At 45.6% G+C, this 21957-nt stretch overlaps 1 protein-coding gene and 1 long non-coding RNA gene across 2 annotated transcripts in view; one reads left to right on the top strand and one right to left on the bottom strand.

Annotated features, from left to right (window-relative positions):
* Positions 1 to 21957, top strand: part of AOAH (acyloxyacyl hydrolase) — a 79208-nt gene that overhangs the window by 56894 nt on the left and 357 nt on the right. The window contains exons 15-21 of the mRNA XM_080383325.1: positions 813 to 849; positions 1882 to 1956; positions 7465 to 7637; positions 10329 to 10387; positions 10466 to 10525; positions 12135 to 12231; positions 15992 to 16068. Of these exons, the coding sequence (XP_080239451.1) occupies positions 813 to 849; positions 1882 to 1956; positions 7465 to 7637; positions 10329 to 10387; positions 10466 to 10525; positions 12135 to 12231; positions 15992 to 16068 (578 nt within the window). The remainder of the gene's footprint in view (positions 1 to 812; positions 850 to 1881; positions 1957 to 7464; positions 7638 to 10328; positions 10388 to 10465; positions 10526 to 12134; positions 12232 to 15991; positions 16069 to 21957) is intronic.
* LOC308062227 lies at positions 12664 to 21953 on the bottom strand. Its single transcript, XR_013927512.1, has 2 exons — positions 17587 to 21953; positions 12664 to 14857 (listed from the first exon to the last, which is right to left on the bottom strand). It is a non-coding gene; the product is annotated as an uncharacterized lncRNA (long non-coding RNA).

Genomic DNA, 21957 nt, shown 5'->3' with positions numbered 1-21957 from the left:
TCAAGACATAAATGAAAGATCATAGGCACTCACAGATGCTTAGGTGTAGCTAGCTCTTTTGCGGGAGGAAGAAAGATTTGCATCCAACCATTTGGCTGCCTTGCCATTGAAATGCAAAGCTTCTCAGGAGGGGTGCAGCTGGCCTAATACTACTTTTTGTAAGTCTGCCACTCATGGGGAGAGCAATGCAGACACCCAAACGCTGGTGTCTAGTGCTATTTAAGATGCTTTACAGTATCTTTCCCACCTCCAGCTGCCTTTCCAGAAGTGCACAATCCCTCAGGCATCCTGTGATGTATCTGCCAGCGCTGCTGCAGGTGTCTTGGATACTCTGGGATGTCAAAAATGGCATTTGGTGCCTATGTTTAGGACCTGAATCAGTCCCAACGTGGTATAGCTGTGAGACACTTACTCTCTCAGAAGAGTGAGAACAGTTCCCTTGTGCAATTTATAGGGAAAGTTAAAAGTAGATCGACTGTTGACAAGTCAGGTTGGCTGGTTTACAAGAGACTACTATGTTCAACAGATGGGAAGAAGCTGCTAGATCTGGATTAAAAGCCAGAACCAAACAATGCAGCACTTAAAAGTATTTGATTTCCTGAGTCCCTTAAAGTGTGGGACTCTGGTAGATGTAGCCTTACTTCCTAATGCTGGCACTCGAGAAGGTTACAGAGACGACTTGTTGTTCCATTTTTACTTTTAATGTTTATACATTTGAGGAAATATACGATGAAGTTAGGTTTTGCACTTCATTTTGTTTGTCACTACAGTGATGTTGTACTATTTCTCTTATTCCAACTACATGTGATCAGGTGGTTCTTCAGGAAACCTCCTCTATTTAATAAAAAGGTGAGTGTTCAACGGGATTAAAATGCTGGCTGGGGATACAGAAGCATTGCTGAGGTCCTACTTCTTCAAAAGAAACAAGCTAAGTACTGGAAGGAATGCATTATCCACAAGTACCCTAAAAAAACCAGTTTCCCTTGGCCACGGTGCTCTGAAGCACTGGCTGTTTCTTCTATAGTATAAATATTTATCAACAGAAGAAAAACTGTTCTAAAGTATGGATGTCACTGTCTCCAGGGTCTTGATCTCGGCCCAGTGAAGCCAACATTAAGCCAGGATTTCAAATGATTTTAGGGACAAGATTACGCCTTTCCCTAAATCTGTGCTTCATGTCTCCTAGGTGTGTTACTCCTAATCTGTGCCAATGTAGGTAGACATGGGCCGGTCCATGTGTTATCTCCATATGGATATGACTGAGTAGCTACTGGGCAGTGAGAGGCAGCAGCTCTCCTGTTCAGGCAAATTTGGGTGGGCTGTGGGGCAGTTGGGGTTTGATTTAGTTTGCTTGATGCTGATACAATTCACATCCTAAGGGATTTATTGTTCTTTTCTCTGGAAAATGCAGTAATGAATCCTTGCCCTCTAGCACTGATCTTCAAATCCCAATTTGATCCTGAGCCTCATCCTACCTACATAAACCTAATTGTTAGCCAACGTAGTCTTCCTCTCCCATCTCTGATTAAAAACTTCCCATCTTGATATATGTCTTTGCCCCAAAATGAAACTGCTTGATTTTGCTTCTGAATAATACAAAAAAGATATAAATCCAGCAGGAAAAACAGTGGACAAGACAAGTCCACGAGGGGCAAAACGGAGAAGTAAAACCCCCTATATTTAAGAAACTTTACTAAAATGCAAAACTATAGTGAAAAAAACCCAAACAAACAAACAAAAAAATCCCTCTTCTAAAAGTAGTCATCTGAGCATTGGCCAAAGCAAATCCAAATGTGATCTCATGCAAGTGTAGTGCGTGATTGTGATTCAGACATTGAAAACGTATTTCCCCATTAATAGAACTGTGTATTTTTCTTTTAGCTTGGCCAGAAACCAGATGCTGGACAATCCAGCCATAGTTATCTACGCTACGATTGGGAATGATGTCTGCAACGGGTAAGGTGTAAACTTAATTCATATTTATAGTAACATTAATTTGGCTTCTTTAGAGTACTGCTGGCTGCTTGGACATTCATGTTCCATTACTTTGCGCTTCCCCATGACAGCATTTTTCTTTGCTATTGGTCTGTGCTTCATTCTTACTTTTCTGCTGCAAATACTGGTTGTTGCCTTATCTGTATTTGTCATAGCCACCTACCAGTCCTCATTTGGAGCTTGTCTGTCTTTCTTTCTTTTACAAGCCAGTGATAAAGTGACAAATGGTATGTCTGAAGTAGAGTATTTCTAACTTAGCAGATGAAATGAGGTATAACAACAACAGGAGGGGGAAAAAAGAGTTTAAAAGCATGTATATCTGTCTTGCCCAGTGTGTCACCTCCTGTCAGGAGGGAAAGCGTGACTGGTTTACCTTTTCGGAGGAATGACAACACCGTCCCCTGTCGAGGTCTATTTTCACCCTGCCTGTACTGTGCGCTGCCTGCAGTCTTTGCTGTGCTCTCCTGACAAGGTGTTTTGTCTTTTTGGCTTTACTCGCGTCACGAGCTCAGCAGGTGAATGAACTGAAGCTTTCAAAACTAATAGTTCTGGCATTATCCATTAGCAATGTTCGCAGGGTCACTAAGAGGTCACTAGTTGGACGCTTCTCTTCTTTCCAGTAGTGAGAAGGCAGAAAACACCTTGCTGCCAGGCCAATGCACAGCACATCTGTACCACGGTCTTGATTTTGCAGGTGGTCCGAGTGCTGTTAGTGTAACATTATTTTCACCATGATGAATCTTCAGGTTTTCTTTTAAGTGGAAGAAATAAATCTGACTTAGGCAGAGACTTTCAAAACACTCTTTTTAATCAATGACACAGTCTCAGCTAAGTCTCCTTCTAAAGCTTTTGAAAAGTCCCACCTGCAGGTTGTATAATGAAATTGGAGCTATTACACAGGCTGTCAGGCTTTGCCATTAAAATATCCTGGGTTTGGTATCCTAAAACTTTGCTTAGCAGCAAGTGCTTGGGTTGCAACTTTACACACCAGGTGTTGCACTCCAGAAGCCATGGCCAAAGGCCAGGCAGGGCTTTCCCTGCCACTGTGGTGCTTGAGAGCCCTCAGAAGTGGGCTCACACAGCAGAAGTGGGACCTCAGGGGACACCTTTCAGGCCTTTCCCTGGCACCACCAGCTCCCTGGTCATGTGCAGGCCGCATGAAGAAATAACCTCCCATGAAACCTTCATCCTTGGCATCTCACCCCTGCCCAGAACTGCCAAATCTGCCCTCAGCACCATCCTCCTTCCTTGGGAAGGATGCACAAATCCCCAAAAGTAATGCCACCACCCTTTGACTGAGTGGGAAAAGCAGTCACAGACCTCCTGCTACTTGCTGACCAGACTGTTCTGGGCATCTGACTATTGAGAAGCTTATGGAGGTATCATTACGACCACCCCCAGAATGATGAGCCCCTCCCCAAATAGCACCTTTGCTGAACTCTGTGGCCCCTGCCACAGGGACTTTTGAGGTGTCTTCTCCCAGGCTTGGCTCAGGATCTGTTGCACATATATTTGAATTCTGCTGTTTCACTGACTTTGCTAAAAGCACCTCTTTTTCCTTTGTTTTATTCCTCATTCTGCAGGTTATTCTTTTCACTTCCCCTGTCTCTAACTCTGTTTTCTAGTCTTGCCTGAAGCAAAAAGAATTTTTTCACAAATTTAAACCATTTTGGCTTTGCCTCGCCCATTTGTATATTTCAAAACAGTATTTATTACTTGGAACTCTGCTGTCTTTTTATCCCAGCATCCATTACCTGGCAGAGACACTTTTGTCTGCTCAAATTCTCTCTAGTGTCTGTTTTCTTCCAAAACATTTGCAGCATCACAAGAGGCTATCAGGCTGTAGCGACCCCTGTGACTGCAGCAAGGGAAGATGCTTCAGCTTCTGTAGCAACATGCTGTTTCCACTGAGTGGGAAGTACAGCAGAGAGAGATTTTTTTCAGTGTCCAGTCACTGTACGTAGCTGCCCTGGCTCTGATGTAACCACAGAGGTTACGGAGGATGCAGAGCATCCGATGGGCTTGACCTCAAATCTAGAGTTTGACAAATAAAAACCTCTTCAAGGACAGCTTTAAACTGTAGTAATAGAGCCTTTCTGGCCTTATCCTGTATTTTACCTTCAAAAGAGAGTGGTGTGCTGAGCACACCAGAGACGCAGCTCTTAGCCAAAGCATTGTTAAAATGCCAGTATTTCATCCCATGTGAAGAGTGGGGCAATGAGTAATATGGATGTTTGTAGAGGAGAAAGATAATGAAATTGGCAGCCTGTGTTACATGTTCCCAGTAGTCTCCACACTGTGGTGTCCAAACAGAGGGGTTAGAAAAATAAGGACAGATGGCAATGGTATCTCTCAGCCCACTGAGGTGTAAATTTGGGACACAATGTGGGACACACAGACCTAGAACAAAAAAAATCAGACAAGAAAATAATGAGCACCAGCCGTTTCAAATACTGTACAATTATTGCATGTATTAGTTGAGCCTGGGCTAAGGCACTATTTCTCCAGCCTCTCTTTCCCAGCTTTGCAGTTATGACATCAGCAACAGAGAGGTGACAGCAGCAAAGTGGGGTGAGCAGGCAGCTGCCGGGCAGGGAACCTGTATGAAACGGCACTGGCACCCTAGGCTACCAATACCAAAATACTGCTGCACCCCTCTGGCCCTAAAAGTAGCATGTGAGCCTGAAATACCTCTAGGTCCTTTGTCCTGGGAATACCAGCCCTCTGCAGCGTGCTGGAGCTGAACTCCTGCACTGCAGCTCCAACCCTGCGTGGACATGCATGTGGCATGTGTCAGTGTGTGCATGTGGTGTGCTTGCTTGCCAGCTGGCCACCTATGCCAGTAGCCAAAACCCTGGGCATGTAACAGCATGTGGCTGGAAAGCAGATAGATGTATGGCTGAAACGTTGGCTGGGGGGATATTTATTTGGGCTGGGGTCATGGGGAGGGGGCAGTCGCTGCCCCGCAGGGTGTGGCAGGCCAGGCCCATGAACCCTATGCAGAAAGAGGGCGGAGAACTGTGTTTGGACTATGTCAGACCCTGTCACAAGGGACTGAAGGAGGTCTCTGTGGCCAAAAGAAGCTTTTCTCTCTGGAGAAGCTTTGCACACATTGCGCGAGGCTGTCTGGTCCGTCTGTGTTATGTGTGTGAACAGCTAGGGTACCCGTGGTGTTAGGGCATCCCGGAGCTGTGTGCGCATCCAAGGATATTACTGTGTATTTGTGTATTCTAGGGGGACAGGGAGTGTTAATTTCCTAGCCTTGCACAGAAAAGAAATGTGAAGAAATGCCCTGAAATATCTGCATGACTTCAGCAGAGAATGACAAGAGAAAGCAGAGTTATGAATGTCGTATTAATTTTGGCTCACACTGACATGTTTACTTGAGGCAGAGGACTTACGTCAGAGCGGTATTTTGAAATCAAGTGCTGCAACACCTGTAGGCAAAATGATGGAATTTAAGGGGAAAACCAGTCTTATCACAAAACTGCCTTGTTTGGATGGCTGTCGCAAGGATAACCTGAATCTTAATGCTGTTTTTCAGTTCTACTTAACCAGAGAGTCTCAAATGCTTCAGCAGCACGTACTGCATTAAGATAAATTTCTGGGCCTAGGGAACTCATCTAATTATTATTTTGTGTGCAAAACACAGCCCACTGAAGAATCCCAAATCCTTGCCAGGGAAAGTGGTTCTCCCACATGGGACTCAGCACCCACCACAAACATTTCTAATGCTTCAAGACAGAAGAGCAGTGCTTTTGAAAGCTCCTGCTTCCACAGCATTCGTTGACAAGAAAGCCTACCTGATTCCTCAGAAGCTCACCTGGCGCTGCAAGCATCGAGTTTGCCCTTCTCTTACCCCTGGGATGCCGTGAAAGAGATTAAAGGCCTTTCCAATGGAAAGGACCTGGATGGATCCTCCTGGCTTCCTACCACTTTCCTACCAGCCCATGAGAGATATGGGAGCCACTAAAGCCATAAGGATGGACATTAGTACAACCTCATGCGCTACTTGGAAGGACATCCCCTGTCTTTTTTCTTGAGCAAGGAGATCAACTCCTCGGTGGGTGTTGAGGCTTTCTCTTTGACCACCTTGGTCCAGCTGAGCTGCACCACCAAGGCAGGTCCGAAACTGTCACAAGAGCCTGCTTCCCAAGGTGCATGGTCCACACACTGATGTGCTCCAAATCCTGGCTATGGTGTCCTTGCTGCTGTTTCTGGGGGCTCTTTTTAGAGCTTATGCTGCAAAATGCATGTCTTTATTGTCTTTCCCAATTCAAAAAAAGCAACTTCAGGACTTAAACGCTCTGCTCCTTGTGTCCCGGGGAGGGCCAGGGAACCCTGGAGCTGCCTGGGGTTTGTGGAAGCAACCTTATTTCCATCCCACTGACTTGTCACTCTGAGACAGGGCAATGGGGCATCTCTGGACAACAAGAGGCTTTTACCCAGAGCTGGCTCCCCTTTGCCTTCTAGATGTTGCCGGAGCAGGGCCTTGTGGAGCTGGGGTCTCCGTGCCAGAGACCTGTGGATCCTCTCTTACTGGGATGGGACAGCCTTCTTGGGGCTGTGTTCACCTGCTTGCTTATAGCCCCTGTTACGGACCTGTGCACCATGAGAGCGTGGCGATGGCTCTCAGGCAGAGAGCTGGTGGATGGTTTTTCTGTAATAAGTGGTTGTTTTAATAACATAACTAAAGCAGTGTTCTCTAGGCAGCCTGGGGTGGTTTTGCTTGTTTGTTTTTCTTATGTAAGTTGAATTCTATTTCAGCTTCAGGATTCCACATCCCCACCCCCCACCCCTGTGGCTTTTACAGAAAAATGCAAGAGCTTGGGAGGGGACACAGCCAGGCAGATGACCCAAACTGACCGAAGAGGTAGTCCATGCCAAGCAATGTCATGCTCAGGAACAAAAAGGGAGAGGAAGGGATTTCAGGGGCATTGGCCATCTTTTGCTCAGGAACTGGCTGGGCATTGGTCTCGCTATGGGAGGTGATGAGTTGTTGCCTTTGTGTTATTTCTTTTGCTTGCTTTCTCTCTTCTTCTACTTCTCCCTTGCTTATTGAACAATAACTTTTTTTTTATCTTGACCTCCAAGTTTTCTTGCTTTTGCTCTTCCTTTTCTCTTGCCCTTTCTCACTCACCAGGGGTGAGGGAGAAGCACACGAATGTCTGTGTGATGCTTAGCTGCCCACCAGGGCTAACCCACAACAGGAGGCCACTCTAAAAAAGGGATGCACCTGTCTGTTTATAGCAGGGACAAGGGTTGCACTGAGGGAGGTTTCTGTATCATTTCTGATTTTAGCAATAACACTGAGAGACTAAAAGAAATGGCAACATTTTTATAAGGTTTTACTTAGCTAACTTAATGTGAAAGAGCAGCAAAGAAGAAAATGCAGCTGGTTCAGGTGCCTTTTTGGGGGCACATTATTACCTGAACACAATGTCCTCTTGGCACCCTCTTTTTCTGCAGGAACCGTGACACGCTGGCTCACATGACTACACCCAAAGAAATGCTCTCCAATGTGATGCAAGCTCTGCGATACCTGGACTCCCGTCTTCCAAACGGCAGCCATGTGATTTTGACAGGCTTGGTAGATGGCCGCTTTCTCTGGGATAACCTGCATGACCGATACCATCCTCTAGGTAAATACGAGGTATTGTGGGGCTCCTCCTGGTTACCTGCCTGCTCGTGTTGTCTTCTCTCCCTAAATAATTTATTACTCTATTGACAATTTCAAGAAAACCTGATAAAGCGGAGTAAATCTGAGAAATATGAGACAGATATTGGCTGTGCAGTAGAAGTAGGAGAGCCAGTTTACCATCCTGCCTGGTTGCCCCTCTAGCCAGACCCACTCAGCTCCAAATCAGGCTCAGCACATGTTGTAGATGTGGAAACAAGCTGTTTTGCCTCAGCCTTGGCCAAATATTGTGGCTGGCTGGCTTGCACTTCATCCTGGTTGCTGTTACAGGTGGAGCTGGACATTTGGTGAACACCTCCATTCACTGACTGGTGGATGTCTTGGTAAAACTGGATGTGGATCAGGACAGAAGGTTTAAGTCAGGGGATTGTGAAAGACTGGTTAGATATTAGAGAAATAAATTTTCTGCCGGCACTGGCTGCCTGCCACCTCCTATGCCACCTACAGGTGTGATGACTGAAACTTCACACCACGTGCAGGCATGTTTTGGGGCATTCCCTCAGACTCCAGTTGCCGTAAGTACTTTCAGGCAGTGTTCTCAGAGATTTGGAGGCTGCCTTTGGGAGCCTGTAATCTCAGAGCATGCATGAAACTGTATGTGTGACCACTGATGGACCACTTGCTCCTTGGCTTCATCCTGTGCCAAGCAGTGGGGAGGAATGTCATCACAGGGAGCTGCATTCACATGCAATGGTGTGTGACGTCCATCCTTGGTGAGTCTGACAGCTATGCCTCTGATTTCGCTGGGGATGTGGGATGTTGTGGGGTGAAGAAGCTTGGACGTTGGTTGCAGAACCCCTTATCTACAAGTTCATACCACCCGGCAGTGGATAAAGAATGTGAAATACTTTATGCAGGTAGCAAAGAAAGGTTTTATGCAAACAGCTGAAGTCAGTCAAGTATATATACAAGGAACAATTGTGGACATTATGCTGCCAAATTTTAGACCTAAAGCATGTTCTTGTTTGTATTAGATAAGGGAATCTCTTTTGCATCTGAGCAAGTGGGAAGTTGTTGTCATCTTTGTGCCCATCAGCAAAGAGAGAGAGAAGTTAAAACACATAGTTAGAATGGTCGATCACAGCTTCAGATGATTTTGGCAACCACTGGGTACTAAAGCTTTCAGCAAACTCTGTGCTGTGGTTTCCCCAGGGTTCCCCAATCATTGCCAGTATCCCCACAGCTTCTGCGCAATCTACTCTGGGTTATTTTGCCCCTCAAAAAGTACTCAACTCTTCTCAGGGAGCCTGAGGTCTTAATTTCTATTCCTGATACCCGGTTACATTTTTCTATAATAAGCACTATACTGCTACCAATGAAAGCAGAAAAAGTAAAGAAAAATCTTGTCCCTTTCAGGGCAGGGGGAGCTTGTCATAATTATTTTTTAGCCACACAAACACATTTCTTTCCTTGAGTGCACGCTTATCACAGGGATGGTTCCTCTACTGGATATCTAATTATCAGAGAGAACACGTAGAGTTTTTTGGCACAAGCCAAATCGGGAGTGATTAGCTATACGACCAGCTGGAAATTTTCCAGAGGGGCTGATTTGCCTTGGAGGGACCCAATTAATCCTAAACAACACATTTTGCAGCAAGAGATCACTTCTGGCAGATCCTCTGATAGGTTGCAAGCAGGCTTCCCCACTTGGCTGCCAGTCAGGCGTGACCAGACGTTGGTCTGGCTTTCTGCCGAGTCCCTGGTCCCCTCGACAGCCCATCCCAGGGCCTACATGGGTCTGGGATATCCCACTATCTGGGAGGGACACTAGATCTTTGAGTTCCCCATTTGTCGCTGCCCAGGCAGCTGATACTGCTGCTGGGTGATGGGTGGCTGTGAGACACGCAGGAATCACATCTAGATCAGGGAGCTGCTGCGAGGCATCCTGAGGAGCCCATTTCACTTGGGGGAGTTCCCAAAACAACAATAAAATCAGCGCTGCAAAAACAGCGAGGCCTGATGGAATCATCAGTACGCTACAAACTCAGAGAACTGAGCGGCCATCTAATTTCCATCTTGGTTGTCGCTACTAAAGTAGTAAAAACATAATAAAATGAGTGGTTTCCTTGGCAAGCCAGGCTATTGCATAGTGCATTGAATTTTAGGGAATGTCAGCTGGGTTTTTGACTTCATGTTTGAATTTGCTCACCCACACAAGCATAACCACTCTCCTCCATGACAGCAAAATTGTTCCTCCCTTTTAAGGCTAACCTCTCTGAGGTAAATGTGAAACTCAGAGTATATACAGGCATCTTCAATCTTCCCTCCAGCATCGCAACCTCTGCCTTTGGAGAGCGAGGGACACGTTAATGGATAAAGTATCAGTCACGCACTTCAGAGGTTGGGGCAGGCTGTGATAACTAAACCCATGTGTGAGACGAATCACCCGTAAAAGGCCAGAGGGAGATGCAGGAGAAGCGAAAGTAGCCCTGCGTGCCGTAGGGACACGGGCGCCTTAGCAGGAAGGGTGCATCGGTGCCACCTCTGTTGCACCCTGGCTCTGGTGGTGGAAGGGTTACCAGGGGGCAGTTGGGGCTCCTGGGGAGGGGGGTCTAATGCATGGGAACACAGACCTGCAAAACAAAATTACATTTGGCCATCAGACACGTGACGTTTCCCTCTCTGTGCTTTGCAGGGCAATTGAACAGGGATGTCACGTACAGTCAACTTTATTCTTTCCTCGACTGTCTCCAGGTAAGGTGTCTGGCTGTAGCTTACCAGCTCCCCTTTCCTCTCGGCGTGCTGCTAACCCTGCTCCTCGTGCCTGCCCAGGTGAGCCCCTGCAGCGGCTGGCTGACCCCCAATGAGACCCTCAGGAATCTGACCTCCGAGGTAAGTCTCGATGAGGCTGCAGCGGGACCACCCTCTTGCACAGACACTCTTCCAGTTTGTCCCTGTGTCTGAGGATATAAGCCTAATATCTCAAAGACAAAGTGTCAGCACACTTTTCCAAACGTGGAGGTAAGATGCAGAAACATCAGCACCCACGTAGCCGTCCTTCCCAATGCTGTCAGGCTCTGGGAAGCAGCATGGTTTGGTTAAGGAATTCATAAATGTATTCCCTTTCCAGCCTCTCAGCTGCCCAAATTTATTCTCAGGGGATGTGATCTCCCCGAGACAAAACCATTCAGGTTCATGTTCTTTAAGGAGAAAATGTACCTGAAAAGAAAGAGAAAGCTTGCAAATCAAGTAGCTGTGAGTATGAAAAGCCAACTGCATAGATTTCGCTGGCAGTTGGAACAGACCTTGAGAGCAAGAGCCTTACCCTGTCTTCATTTGGGATTTGTGCTAATCTTCCTCAGACACATTTCTGTGGACTTAATCGCCAGATGGTGTGACCAAGGAGCATCCAGGCTGAGTGCAGGAATGGGAAAAGACAGAACAGAGATGTCTTAAAACTCACCCTAAAAATCTGGCTGCAGAAATGAATGTCACATAATATCAGCCACTTATTCCCTTATGGTACAAGCTGATTTTTAATCCCACCACCACCCGCCGCAGCCACATAAAAGAGCCAGTAACCAAATATTGTCAAAGATGTCATCTCTGTTTATAGTCATATTAATGTTTGCATTCACTAAACAAAAAATATGGCCTTAATTTTACCAAGGCTTACATACGTGTTTAATTTTATGTCCTGTCCCCCTTGACTTCAGAGAAGGCACTTAAGCGCTTTCCTAAATCTTTGCAGGATTGCATCTTATATATTCGTACCAACAATACAGAACATACAGTACCCGTAACTTCTGTCCATGAACAATGCGTATGTCTGCGGGGTATGAATTAATCTTCTTTGTGAGCCCCTGTCTGAAACTAATTGTCTATGTTATTATCCAAACTGCATGATTTAAATATTTAGGAGATTCCGATCTCTGTTACAGCTGTAGAAATCACACAGGATATATCAGTTAGTAGACACTCAATGGAGGTAATTGAGTCTGCTGAAAGTAGGGGCAGAATTTGATCTGAATAGATAAATGTTAGCATCCGTAACACAGTAATGGGAAGGATAATGGGAAAGGAGAACATTTTTCCTGTAGGAATGTTACAGTTTTCTTTAAGCAGCATGAAAATGACTGGGCTGCCACTCGTCAAGAGGCCTCCAAAACCAAGAAATTCAGAACATTTATATAGGCATAAAGACACTACTCAAAGTCATCCACAATAAAATAACCATGTGCTGTATTAAACATATTATGTCAGCTGAGGCCTCCGTGCAACCTGCAGTGACATATTACATGGTGAGCTGGGTAGCCCCAAGGCTGCTGGTGCTCATGCGAGACTATGTTATGATGCAGAATCCCATCTCACCTCCTTTTCCCCAGCTAAAAGGGCAACATTAGCTTTCAAATTCCTGACAGTGCATTGGTGACAAAAGCTGAATCCACGCAAAACAGCGTGAGCCTCAATGACTCATCATTCAATTGCTTGATTTTTGCAGAGAGCTTTACAGCTTTCCAACGTCCTGAAAGAAATAGCGAGATCTGAGAAATTTGCCAACTTTGATATTTTCTACATGGATTTCCCACTGAGACAAAGTAAGTTGCTTTTTCCTTGCCTGTTTCATGCAGCATTTAGTCACGTGCTGGGCAGCTAACACTCTCTTTATGTTTTAGCTCTGTACTGGGAGAAGGGTGGCATAGCCAGCCAGCCGAGGTGACCCTGCTGTCAGGGCTGGGGCCAAAGGGGGACCCTTAACACCATCTCCAGTTTCCCTGGTTGGGGTAACCGCAGACCTCTGCCGAGACAAGACCCCACCACCAGCCTTGGGACCACAGCTGCCTCGCTGCTCCCAGCCACCGGCACCCACCACCCTGGTGCACAGCGACCCGACTATTTGCACTTGGGTGGCAGTGGGTGTTGGTGGCGAGGTGACAGGGATGGCAGAGGAGCCTCAGCTAAAAATGCTTCCTGCTGGTCCACTGCAGTTTCTCAGATTGATGAAGAAACAAAGAAATCTCAAACCTATCTCGGTCCATAAGATTTGAGTTTATTTTTGATCATTGCTTTTATAAGCAGATCATCTAGGCTAGAGATGGCATATCTGCAATGGGGAAGGTAGTTTTCATGAGCTGTAGTTCACTACATCACTGCCCAGGCTTCATACTGCCTCCTCCGGGATGAGCAGTGCCTCAGGAAGGTGAACTTTTCTCAGCCAGTTTTCCTGCCTGAATAAGCCATCTTCTCTTAACTCACTGTTTTTGAAAGTAGAAGCGCTTTTCCCAGGAAGCACCTTCATGTGGCTGTAACTTTTGACTTGAAGTGGCTACAAAACTCATCCTTCTCTGACCTTAAGTGACATTAGGTAAGCACTTTACCTAAGTCACTTCCTTCTGCAACTCACACACACCAAAAAAAAAAAAAAAAAAAAAAAAAAAAAAAAAGGAAATATTTCCACATGAGCATGAGTGGACAGTGTCCTTGGGGGTCTGGGGACAGGTTCCTGGATCCCTCTCAGCTCCCCTTCCCTCACAAGATGTGCCCGAGGCACCACCCATCAGCAGCCCAGCTCCATCACAAGGAGAAACACACTTGCTCTTTCTTTTCCAAAAAAGGATCAGCATGCTGTGATCATGACTGAGGTGGGCAACATAGTCAAGTAGTTAGAAGGTGATGGAAAAGCAGGAAAACAGCTTTTACCCTGTATCCAGGCTGAACCTGCCATGTTTCAGCTTATGCCCACTGCCTCTCCCCCTCCCTCTGGGTGCTGCTGTGAAGAGATTGGCCTCGTCCTCATCCCCTCCCTGCAGGCTCTTCCCCAGGGTGGACCATCCCCATCCCTCAGCCACTTGTGGGCCCTCCCAGATAGCAGGAATTTTTATGTTCCAAATATAGTGTATAACAACTGGGGAAAAAACCCTGATCTGTATTTCCTTACTTTTATAGTCACATAAAGAGGTAGTTCTGTGTTGCTCCTCCTTGATAAAATTTTGCCTGGGGACTGTATTTAAATCCCAGCATGCAGATAGCTAACAGCAAAGCCACGAAGGGGCAGAAGCACCCTGGCAATACTTTAAAGTGTACATCTCTAACATCTCTCCTCTTCAGTGCCTGGCTGTCCTTGGAAGCACAAAGCTGCTGAGGCACCTAAGATTATTGCAAAAATCTCATGTCGCAGCCAAATCCTATCAAAATTCATGAACTTATTTTATCCTACGTGATCTGATTCAGGCAGCTGGTTCTGGGCCTCACACAGACCATACTGAGGAGGAGGTAAAGAAGGGAGGACGGGAGAGGGAGCCTTTCTGTCCAAAAGTATCTCAGAGAGGTGGGCTCCACTGTCAAATATCATAGCACAGAGTTTCAGGATGTCCACATCTCTTTGTGGCTTTTGCCTCAGCTTCTTAATATTTCACAAGTCATTAGGATTTGGAACAAACTACCTGCTGGGTAGGCAAATTACTTTAATAAGTTAAATGACTAACTTTAGGTAATTTATTTGCTTTCACGAAAAGAAACAGCTTAATATAATTTGCTGTTCTTGATTACATCGTGTTAAATAAATGAGGTAAACAAAATCACACACGCACATACAAACACCAGCTCTGAAAGACACTTTGCAAAGTTTCCTGCAGCCCTGGAGCCAACAATTTGAGCTTGCCATCAAGAAAGCTGTCAGTTCATCAGTGTGCTCAAAAGCCAGCTAAGGCTGCTGACCTACTTTTCTGGTGTGTTTCTGAAGCAAGCACAAATCCTCCTCTAAACTCTCCAGACATCAAATATTTAGCAGTGGTTGCGCACTCTGATGAGTACATTGATTTCGGGCTGGCCTGGGCATATATACACACAGCAGCTCCCAGCTTTCTTAGGGTAAAATTTGAGTACACTAGCATTTATTCTAGGTTTAGATGGGCATTCAAGCTCCAGCGTTGCCTTTGGCTGAAGAACTTCGCGATTCCTTTACAAAGCAGTGCAATAAATAGGAGGATAGGGGTTGCTTGTTTTGGCTTTTTCTTGGTGTGGATGGGAGCAAGCTCTAGTCTAGTCTAGCCAAGGCAACAGGCATTTTTAAGACAAAGTCTGGACATACTCAGTTGGTGGGTATTTGTTCAACTGCTCTAGGATTCTTGAAGGTCAAGTATAATGGTCTAAATTCATCTATCTTGATATAAACCTTACCTATCTTACTCCTTTGTTGTTTCTGGCACCGGAATAGTAGTCCATCTACAAATGAAAACACAACCACAAATTAAAACACAATAATTAGCCTTATACTCAGCATATAACATCATACATGAAGAGTTAGGCAAGCTCACTCTGTGCATCTATATTTGCACTCTGTGGTGTAAGCTAAGGTGAGTATGTGTTGTGCCCAACGCACTGCAACTTTGAAACAGAGCTTCAAGCCCTGTGTCTTGAAACAGGTGACTTGGGGTGTTGACTCAAGCATCTCGGGTATGTTTCTATAGTCAAAGCAGGAATATCGCCCTTCTGTGAGTACTAAGTTAGCATGGGGACCCAGACATCACTTTTTGACACGATAGCCAGGGACCAGCAAACAACGGTGAGTCTAGGTCAGAACTGTGGTGCTTGAACGGGGAACATTTCCCTCCTGACAGGATGCTTGCATAATGCTATTAAGAATTCTTAGTCTGTCATTATAAAAGAAATTATTGAATTTACAGTCTGTTAATGCCACATCCACGAGTCCCATGTTTGATCACTCCACCGCCCTTTTGAAGAGAGAGAGCTTTTTACTTCTCTAATGGCTCTGGGGCTTACAGCACAGCATCATTTGCATTGAATGTCATGCCTATGTAATTCAAAAGGTTATTTTGTTGGAGTTGAAAAAGACCGCTCAGAAGAGAAGTAACTGAAAATGACAGTCTATTCCTGCAGACATCAGCCCATGTGAATATTATGTTACCATCTCTTTCTCTAAAAGGCACTGTTTTCTTTACCTCTTTTTTTTTTTTTTCCACTGCTGAAGATGCAACTAAAATGGGAAATGCAAAAGTATTAAATCAGTATTAAATAATTTACAGCTTTCCTCGCTACAGCATCCATCTTAGTTGGGAGGGAAAGTGAATTGCTTTACGATTATTTATGTTCAAAGCGCTTCCTTGCATAAATATTGCAGAGAAAAAAATTAACAATAAAGGCTTAAATACTGCCCTGAGGAGAGGGGATTGTACACAATATTGGCTCTGACAACTTTATATGAATTATCATAATCTTCATGCAGAGCTGTGGTCTGCTTAAAAATACCAGCAGTGCTTTGAGGAAGAGAGGGGTACCTCTCCGGGCGGGCACCTACGTGCTCACTGGTGATAACCCCTCTACTTACGTTATTTGCAGCGGCAGAGGAGTGGCACAAGATGGGAGGTGAGCCCTGGCAGCTGATTGAACCAGTCGATGGCTTCCACCCCAGCCAGGTAAAAATCCAGGCCCCGGAGATGGGTTGGAGCAGGCGGGATGCCAGCGCCCATTGCTGCTCCAGACACCCGGTCAGCACACCGCAGGGATGCAGCTTTGGGGCATTTCTCTTCTGAAAGAGAGGATGGCTTTAGCCCCAGAACAGACATCTCCGTGTCAGCTGGCTGCTCTTTAACTCCTGCAAGGTCTTCTGCTGCTTTCTTTCACTCACTGCCCAGTACAGTGGCCAAACAAGTCTTCAGCCACAAAAACAGACCCTTGCCACATAGGCTGGCTATCCACCTGGTCAAACACCTGCAGAAGTTTTGCAGGGTCAGGGCAGTGATACAGCACTGCGAGGACCTGAGAGGTCCCCTCCGAGGCCACGGGTTTCCCCGTCACAACCCAGAACAAAGCTTTCCTTTTGAAGCCATACACTTAAATTGCTTCATACTTTGCAGCTACATGTTATGAAGTTTTCTCCCACTTGCTTGGCCTCCAAGGACAGGTAGCAGGGGAAGGTTTACACTCAGAAATAAATGAAAGGGAAGGAGAAGCAGCTGTTCTCTAAGTCCTTGCTTGGGTTCAGTAACCTAGTGTGAGGTTGCCTGGTTCCCACCACATTAATTTCAAAGCAGTTTTTTTCTAACTCTGTAAAATGCATGGAGAGAACATGTTTGCAATCAGCTACAAACAAAGCCAACTGGTTTTCTATACACTAGCTGCAGATTTCAAACACATATGCAAAGCAGAGCAGCAGCCAGTCTTCCCCATACCACCCTGAGAAAAGCTGCGTGAGCTGAAATCCCATGCGCAGCCTGTAGCAGCAATGGCTTGCACCAGCAGGCACAGCCTGGCCAGGGCTCTGCCGGCCACAGTACGGTCATCCCCAGCCGCCAAGTCAACACAGAGCAGTGGACAGGTCCCCCCAAAATAAGACCACTCCTGCTTCCCATGCTTTTCAATCTTGACGCTTCAGAGCAAGAATTAAGCTGGGCTAAATTTCGAGGGGACAAATTGCAAGAGGTGGACGAGATGGACAGCACCAGCAGAGCTGATTTCCCCCCTCCTCTGCCAGAGGGCTCTGGCAGCAGCAGCGGCTGCTCGCCATCCCATATACTTAGCAATGGGTCCAGAAGTTTCTTGCTGCCTGCTGCTATGAAGGAAATGCGCTCCAAGCAGCTGGCTGCACTTCCAACATCCCTGTCCTGCCCAGGGGCACAGGTCTGAGCAGTGGCTGGGAGGAGGAGTGATGTTCCTCAGTGACGTTTTTGTGGTGCATGGTACTAGCTCTGTGCCACGGCAAGAGCAGTTTGGAGAAAGCTGTTGTCTAGGGCACCACTGCCTTCCTCACACTCCTGGCCATGAGCTCTCGTCCACCCCGGTACGACCAAGCCATGCAAGCAAACCCCACCCCGCTGCCCAGCCACTTGGCAGCTCCCCCTGCTCAAATGCACAGGGTGAATGTATGGACTGGCTTTATACTGCGAGCTAACACCCTGCATATATTCAATCCCACACCCCCATCACCAAATAACCTGATGCACTGCTGTCTTGCATGTTGAGAAAGAACTGATCATGGAGGAACTCTCTGATGGCATGCACTGCAAGTACCGATGGATTCCAACATTTCAGCAGCTTCCCCATTGACTGTGCTGTCCGTTGAGCCACGGCACGCCTGCAGGGGGAAGTCCAAAGGCAAAACACACGCTTTAGTTTCTATCTTTTACACCCATGCTGGTCAGCTGGAGCAATACAGTGGCTTGCTTAGCCTTGCCATGTCGAAAGAGCCTCCTGTTCGAAGAGGGACTGCGGGGCATAAATTCCTGCCTGGCTAACACACAGTACCAGGAGATGGATGCGTGAAAGTATGAACTCACAGCCTGGGGACGTGGAGAAAGTGTGTCTGGATTTCTTGCTGCAGCCCTTTTGCAAGGAAGCAATTAGAGAAAACTTGGCAAATGAAATGAGAGTGAGAACAGCGATGAAACGAACCCCATTCCCAACCCTGCCATCTGGGGAAACTGTGCAATAGGAAGAGTTTGGAGTGAAGAAGAAAAGATCTTTGCGTTATTTTTATGTCTTACCCTGAGGCTGGCCTGAGGCTTCTTATAACCCCCAGCAACAGCCCACCGTGGGAGCCAAGCTCGATAGGTCACAGCTTTTCATCCAGGCTCTTGCCCACAGCCTGTATCCCACCAGCAGCTGGAAGGTAGCGCAGAGGTGAAGGCAGCAAATATTTATCTTAAAGGAATCCTGCCTAAGCCGAAAGAAAATTACAAAAGGGCATTGAAGGGCAGCTGCAAACCCACACACAGCCCCCGGAGTGCCGAGCTGCAGGATCCAGCCAAGCGCTGCCATATTTCACTCCCTCTGGACCTGGCATCCTGCAGTGGTTATGATCTCCCCCTCCTGCTCTTAGGATGACGTTAATGCTTTTATAGGTACATTTTCCCTTACAGTCAAGGTGCCAGCTGTAGATATGTCTCACTTCAAGTGAGTTATTGCCCTTCTAGGATTTATTAATTAGCCTTATCCAAACATCCACTGCTTTAAATCCATTTTTCTTTTCCTTCTAGTATAGAGAAGTCTGTTATCAACATACCACTATTTGGACTGAGACGTAGCACTCTGCTCTGAAAGAGTGGCTCTCAATAAAAAGAAGAGGAAGTGTGAGCAAAGAGTGATATTTAACAGTACGCTTGAGAGAGATGATAAACAATTCACTTATTCCTCGTACTAGTTTTATTTAAAGTTTTACTTTCTACCAAGGTGAATGCCTCTGGGCAGGTACAGCTATCATGCCATGTAGAGCTGCCTAGCAGGAGAGGACTGATGCTGTGCAGCTCATCAAGTGAATGAGGGCTCTTACTTCAGTCTCTGCAGCTATTCCCCACACCGCACATTCCAGCTGACAAATAAATACAACAGAGAAGACCTAGCCTCGGCATTTCTACTGAATTTTTTCTCTGAAGATCTCAAAGCACTTGACAAATACTCACAACTTTTTGAATTGAGCAGCACTCCAAGGCAGGCATAAACATTTCAGTTCTTACCTTCAGATGTGGAGAAACTTTGGAGTCTGGCATACAAGAACCGCAGTGCCCCTCTCTGCCAAGGATGAGCTGGAAGTGTACCACAGTCCCTCGTTGTTATGGTACAGCAGTGGGCAGGATGAGCCCATGTCTGATGTCAGCCCCTGCATTTCACCTGCCATTTATCTGCTGTCACCTTAATTAAAAAAAAAAAAAATCTATTGGCATAAACATGGCAGAAGCAGGTATCAGCATGTCTATCTGGTGGTCCAGTGGTCCAGCTGTGCAGCAGGGATGTGGGAGGGAATGGAACGTTTCTGAGGCTTGTGTACTGATCATTGCAAGAAGGAAAAGAAAACATGGAAAGAGGCAACACTCCCCTGTCCCATTACAGCTATTCTGGTCTCCCATGGTTGGAAAAAGCTAGGTTAGGACACTCAGGCAGGAACAACTAGTCCCTATAGTCCCCACTCCAGGCAGTGTTTTATATTTAAAAACCCTTGAAAGAAGGGATAAACACCAAGTGCTCATTTGTTTAGCCAGGCCCAGAACCACATTCTCTTAGTGAAATATTTTTGGTGGGGAAGAGGGGTTTCTTGCATGTTTTTATTAAGTTACAAAACAGAAGGCTGCAAACAAAACACTAATTCTTAGGGTAACTGCATTACTCTTAAGTTTCAAAGCCAACATGTGGCTCTATGAGGGTTTTTTTTCCAAAACACCCAGCTCAGGCCATAGGTGAAAGAAATTCACACCGTTTACTTTTGACACCTAAAATCAAAGTACATCACTCAGTCCTCTTAGGTTCCCTCTAGAGCTGACTTTGAGACAACATACCCCAAAGTCCAGCTTGATTATCCTTGGAAGAAGTCTTTCTTTTCCCATTGACTATAGAGGGAGCCCAGGGATTTTCTTCAGCATCTCTTCCTTACTACAAAATCTCACTGCAAATCCCCATGAACGCCAGATGGCTTCAAAGACATAATTTCTCTCTAGAACAGCTCATTGCTTTGTTTGGATGACAGGGCCATGCATTTCAACAGGATCCTGCATAAATGGCTTAATTTCTTGCTTTTATGAACTTACCAGGGAGAACACGAAAGCCCTGAGCATCACAAACTGGAACCTGAGATGCTCGGAATATTCTTAATGATTATGTACTGGCAGGAAAGCACAGCTTGAGCATGATTAGCTTCTCCCTTGTTTTTCCTTAAGTCATAGCAAAGCACATTCCAGCCAGAAAAAAAAAAAAAGAGAAAAAGCTGAAGTGATGCATATCAGATCAGTTGGGTATTTACACTTTGCTGAGAAGCATGCCCATCACCAGTTTGGTGCAGAAGGGGAAAACAGATAGCCAGAAGCTACTGAAATAACACAGCTACCTCCCAGCCACAGTCACCCAGAGTGCTATGAGGAATGGCTTATATTTCCTTAAAAAAATTAGCTTGCTTAGGCATTGTCATCTTCACTAAACATTAATTGCAAAAAACATATGAATTGCAGCAGGTCTCAAAGCATAGTGGCTTTGGAATTTAATAAAGACCTGTAAGAGAAGTGATTTCTAGAATCATTAACCTTTCTCTGCTGCATGACTTACCCAGGGTAAATTATCGAAATCCTCGGGATCACTTGAAACGGTGTCTGAGCAGGAACTACAGAATTTAGGGCAGTCTAAGCATATATGCCTTGAAGTGCAGTCAAGAGCAGTCTGAACACTGCAGAGCATACCTCCAGGGCTACCTTTGCAAGAGGGTGCACCATGTAAAGATGGTAGGGTTTTTTAAGCAAACCAACCAACCCTGCTACATTTTCTTGAGTATTATTATTTTAATTATATTAACTGTATATTTAATATATATTAATTATAATAATACAGTCACCGCTGTTAGAAAACCAAAACAGCTACTCTTAATGGAGACCCTAAAAGGTCAGGGTATGACATCAAAAGTGTCATGGAGAAACTGGTCAGATTAATTTCTACTGATGGGTGCTTAAGCGTAAACATATCAAATATACCTCTGACAAGATAATTTTACTCTTTTTAAAACAACTTGTAATAAAGAATTTCATCTTTCTAAATGAAGAACAGTCTGTTAACATACACAATATTAAACAAGACTCTTGTTTTACTTCAGACTGGAAAAATATGCCAGGGACAGTCAAAGTCAACACAAGGCTTAGGGACTGGTGAAGTAGATCTGGAGACTTCCATGCCAGAATGGACCACTCTGACTGAGACGGGTCTCAGCTCTCTGGCAGCCACAGGGTGTCCCAGAATAACCATCTTTGGTCACATCAGAAACTGTGACCAGGAGTAAATACCCTATTGCACAATCTTCCTTACCCTTCTCCCCTGCCTCAGTTCCTCCATTAGCTTAACAAGATATCCAGGGACCAGAGCCCAAGAGCTTCCACTCCATAATGTGTCTCTTTGCACATAAGCTCTGAATAAAAGAAAGTTTTTGTCTCCCGGCCCATCACTACAGCTTCTTCCAAAAACACAGAATTTAAAAAACAGCACATAAACATTCCCCAAAGGTTCCAGTCTGTTCCCAAACTCCAAAACAACCGCATTGTAAGAGTTAAACCTCATAATTACAATAAATGCCAGAGTGAGTTTTAGAGTTGAAAGTAAAGTTACCATATAAGCCAAATAAGCTGAAGGTGTAGGGTCCTCGCCTTATTTTTACTGTTCAGAAGGATTTTCCCTTGTTCGAGCAGCTGGAACAGGGTATGTTCTTTGGTTAGACAGAGGTTACGGTCCATCATGTGGCTATACAGGTGAGTCTTCTTTACGGTGGTGTCCCCTAAATGGAGGCATGAAACAACTACACCACAGAGACACAAGAAAGTGATATTACTTGTCCTGTTTGC

This window comes from Falco punctatus (assembly GCF_963210335.1).
Source record: "Falco punctatus genome assembly, chromosome: 4".
NCBI lineage: Eukaryota > Metazoa > Chordata > Aves > Falconiformes > Falconidae > Falco > Falco punctatus.
This window is presented reverse-complemented; position numbering and strand designations above follow the sequence as displayed.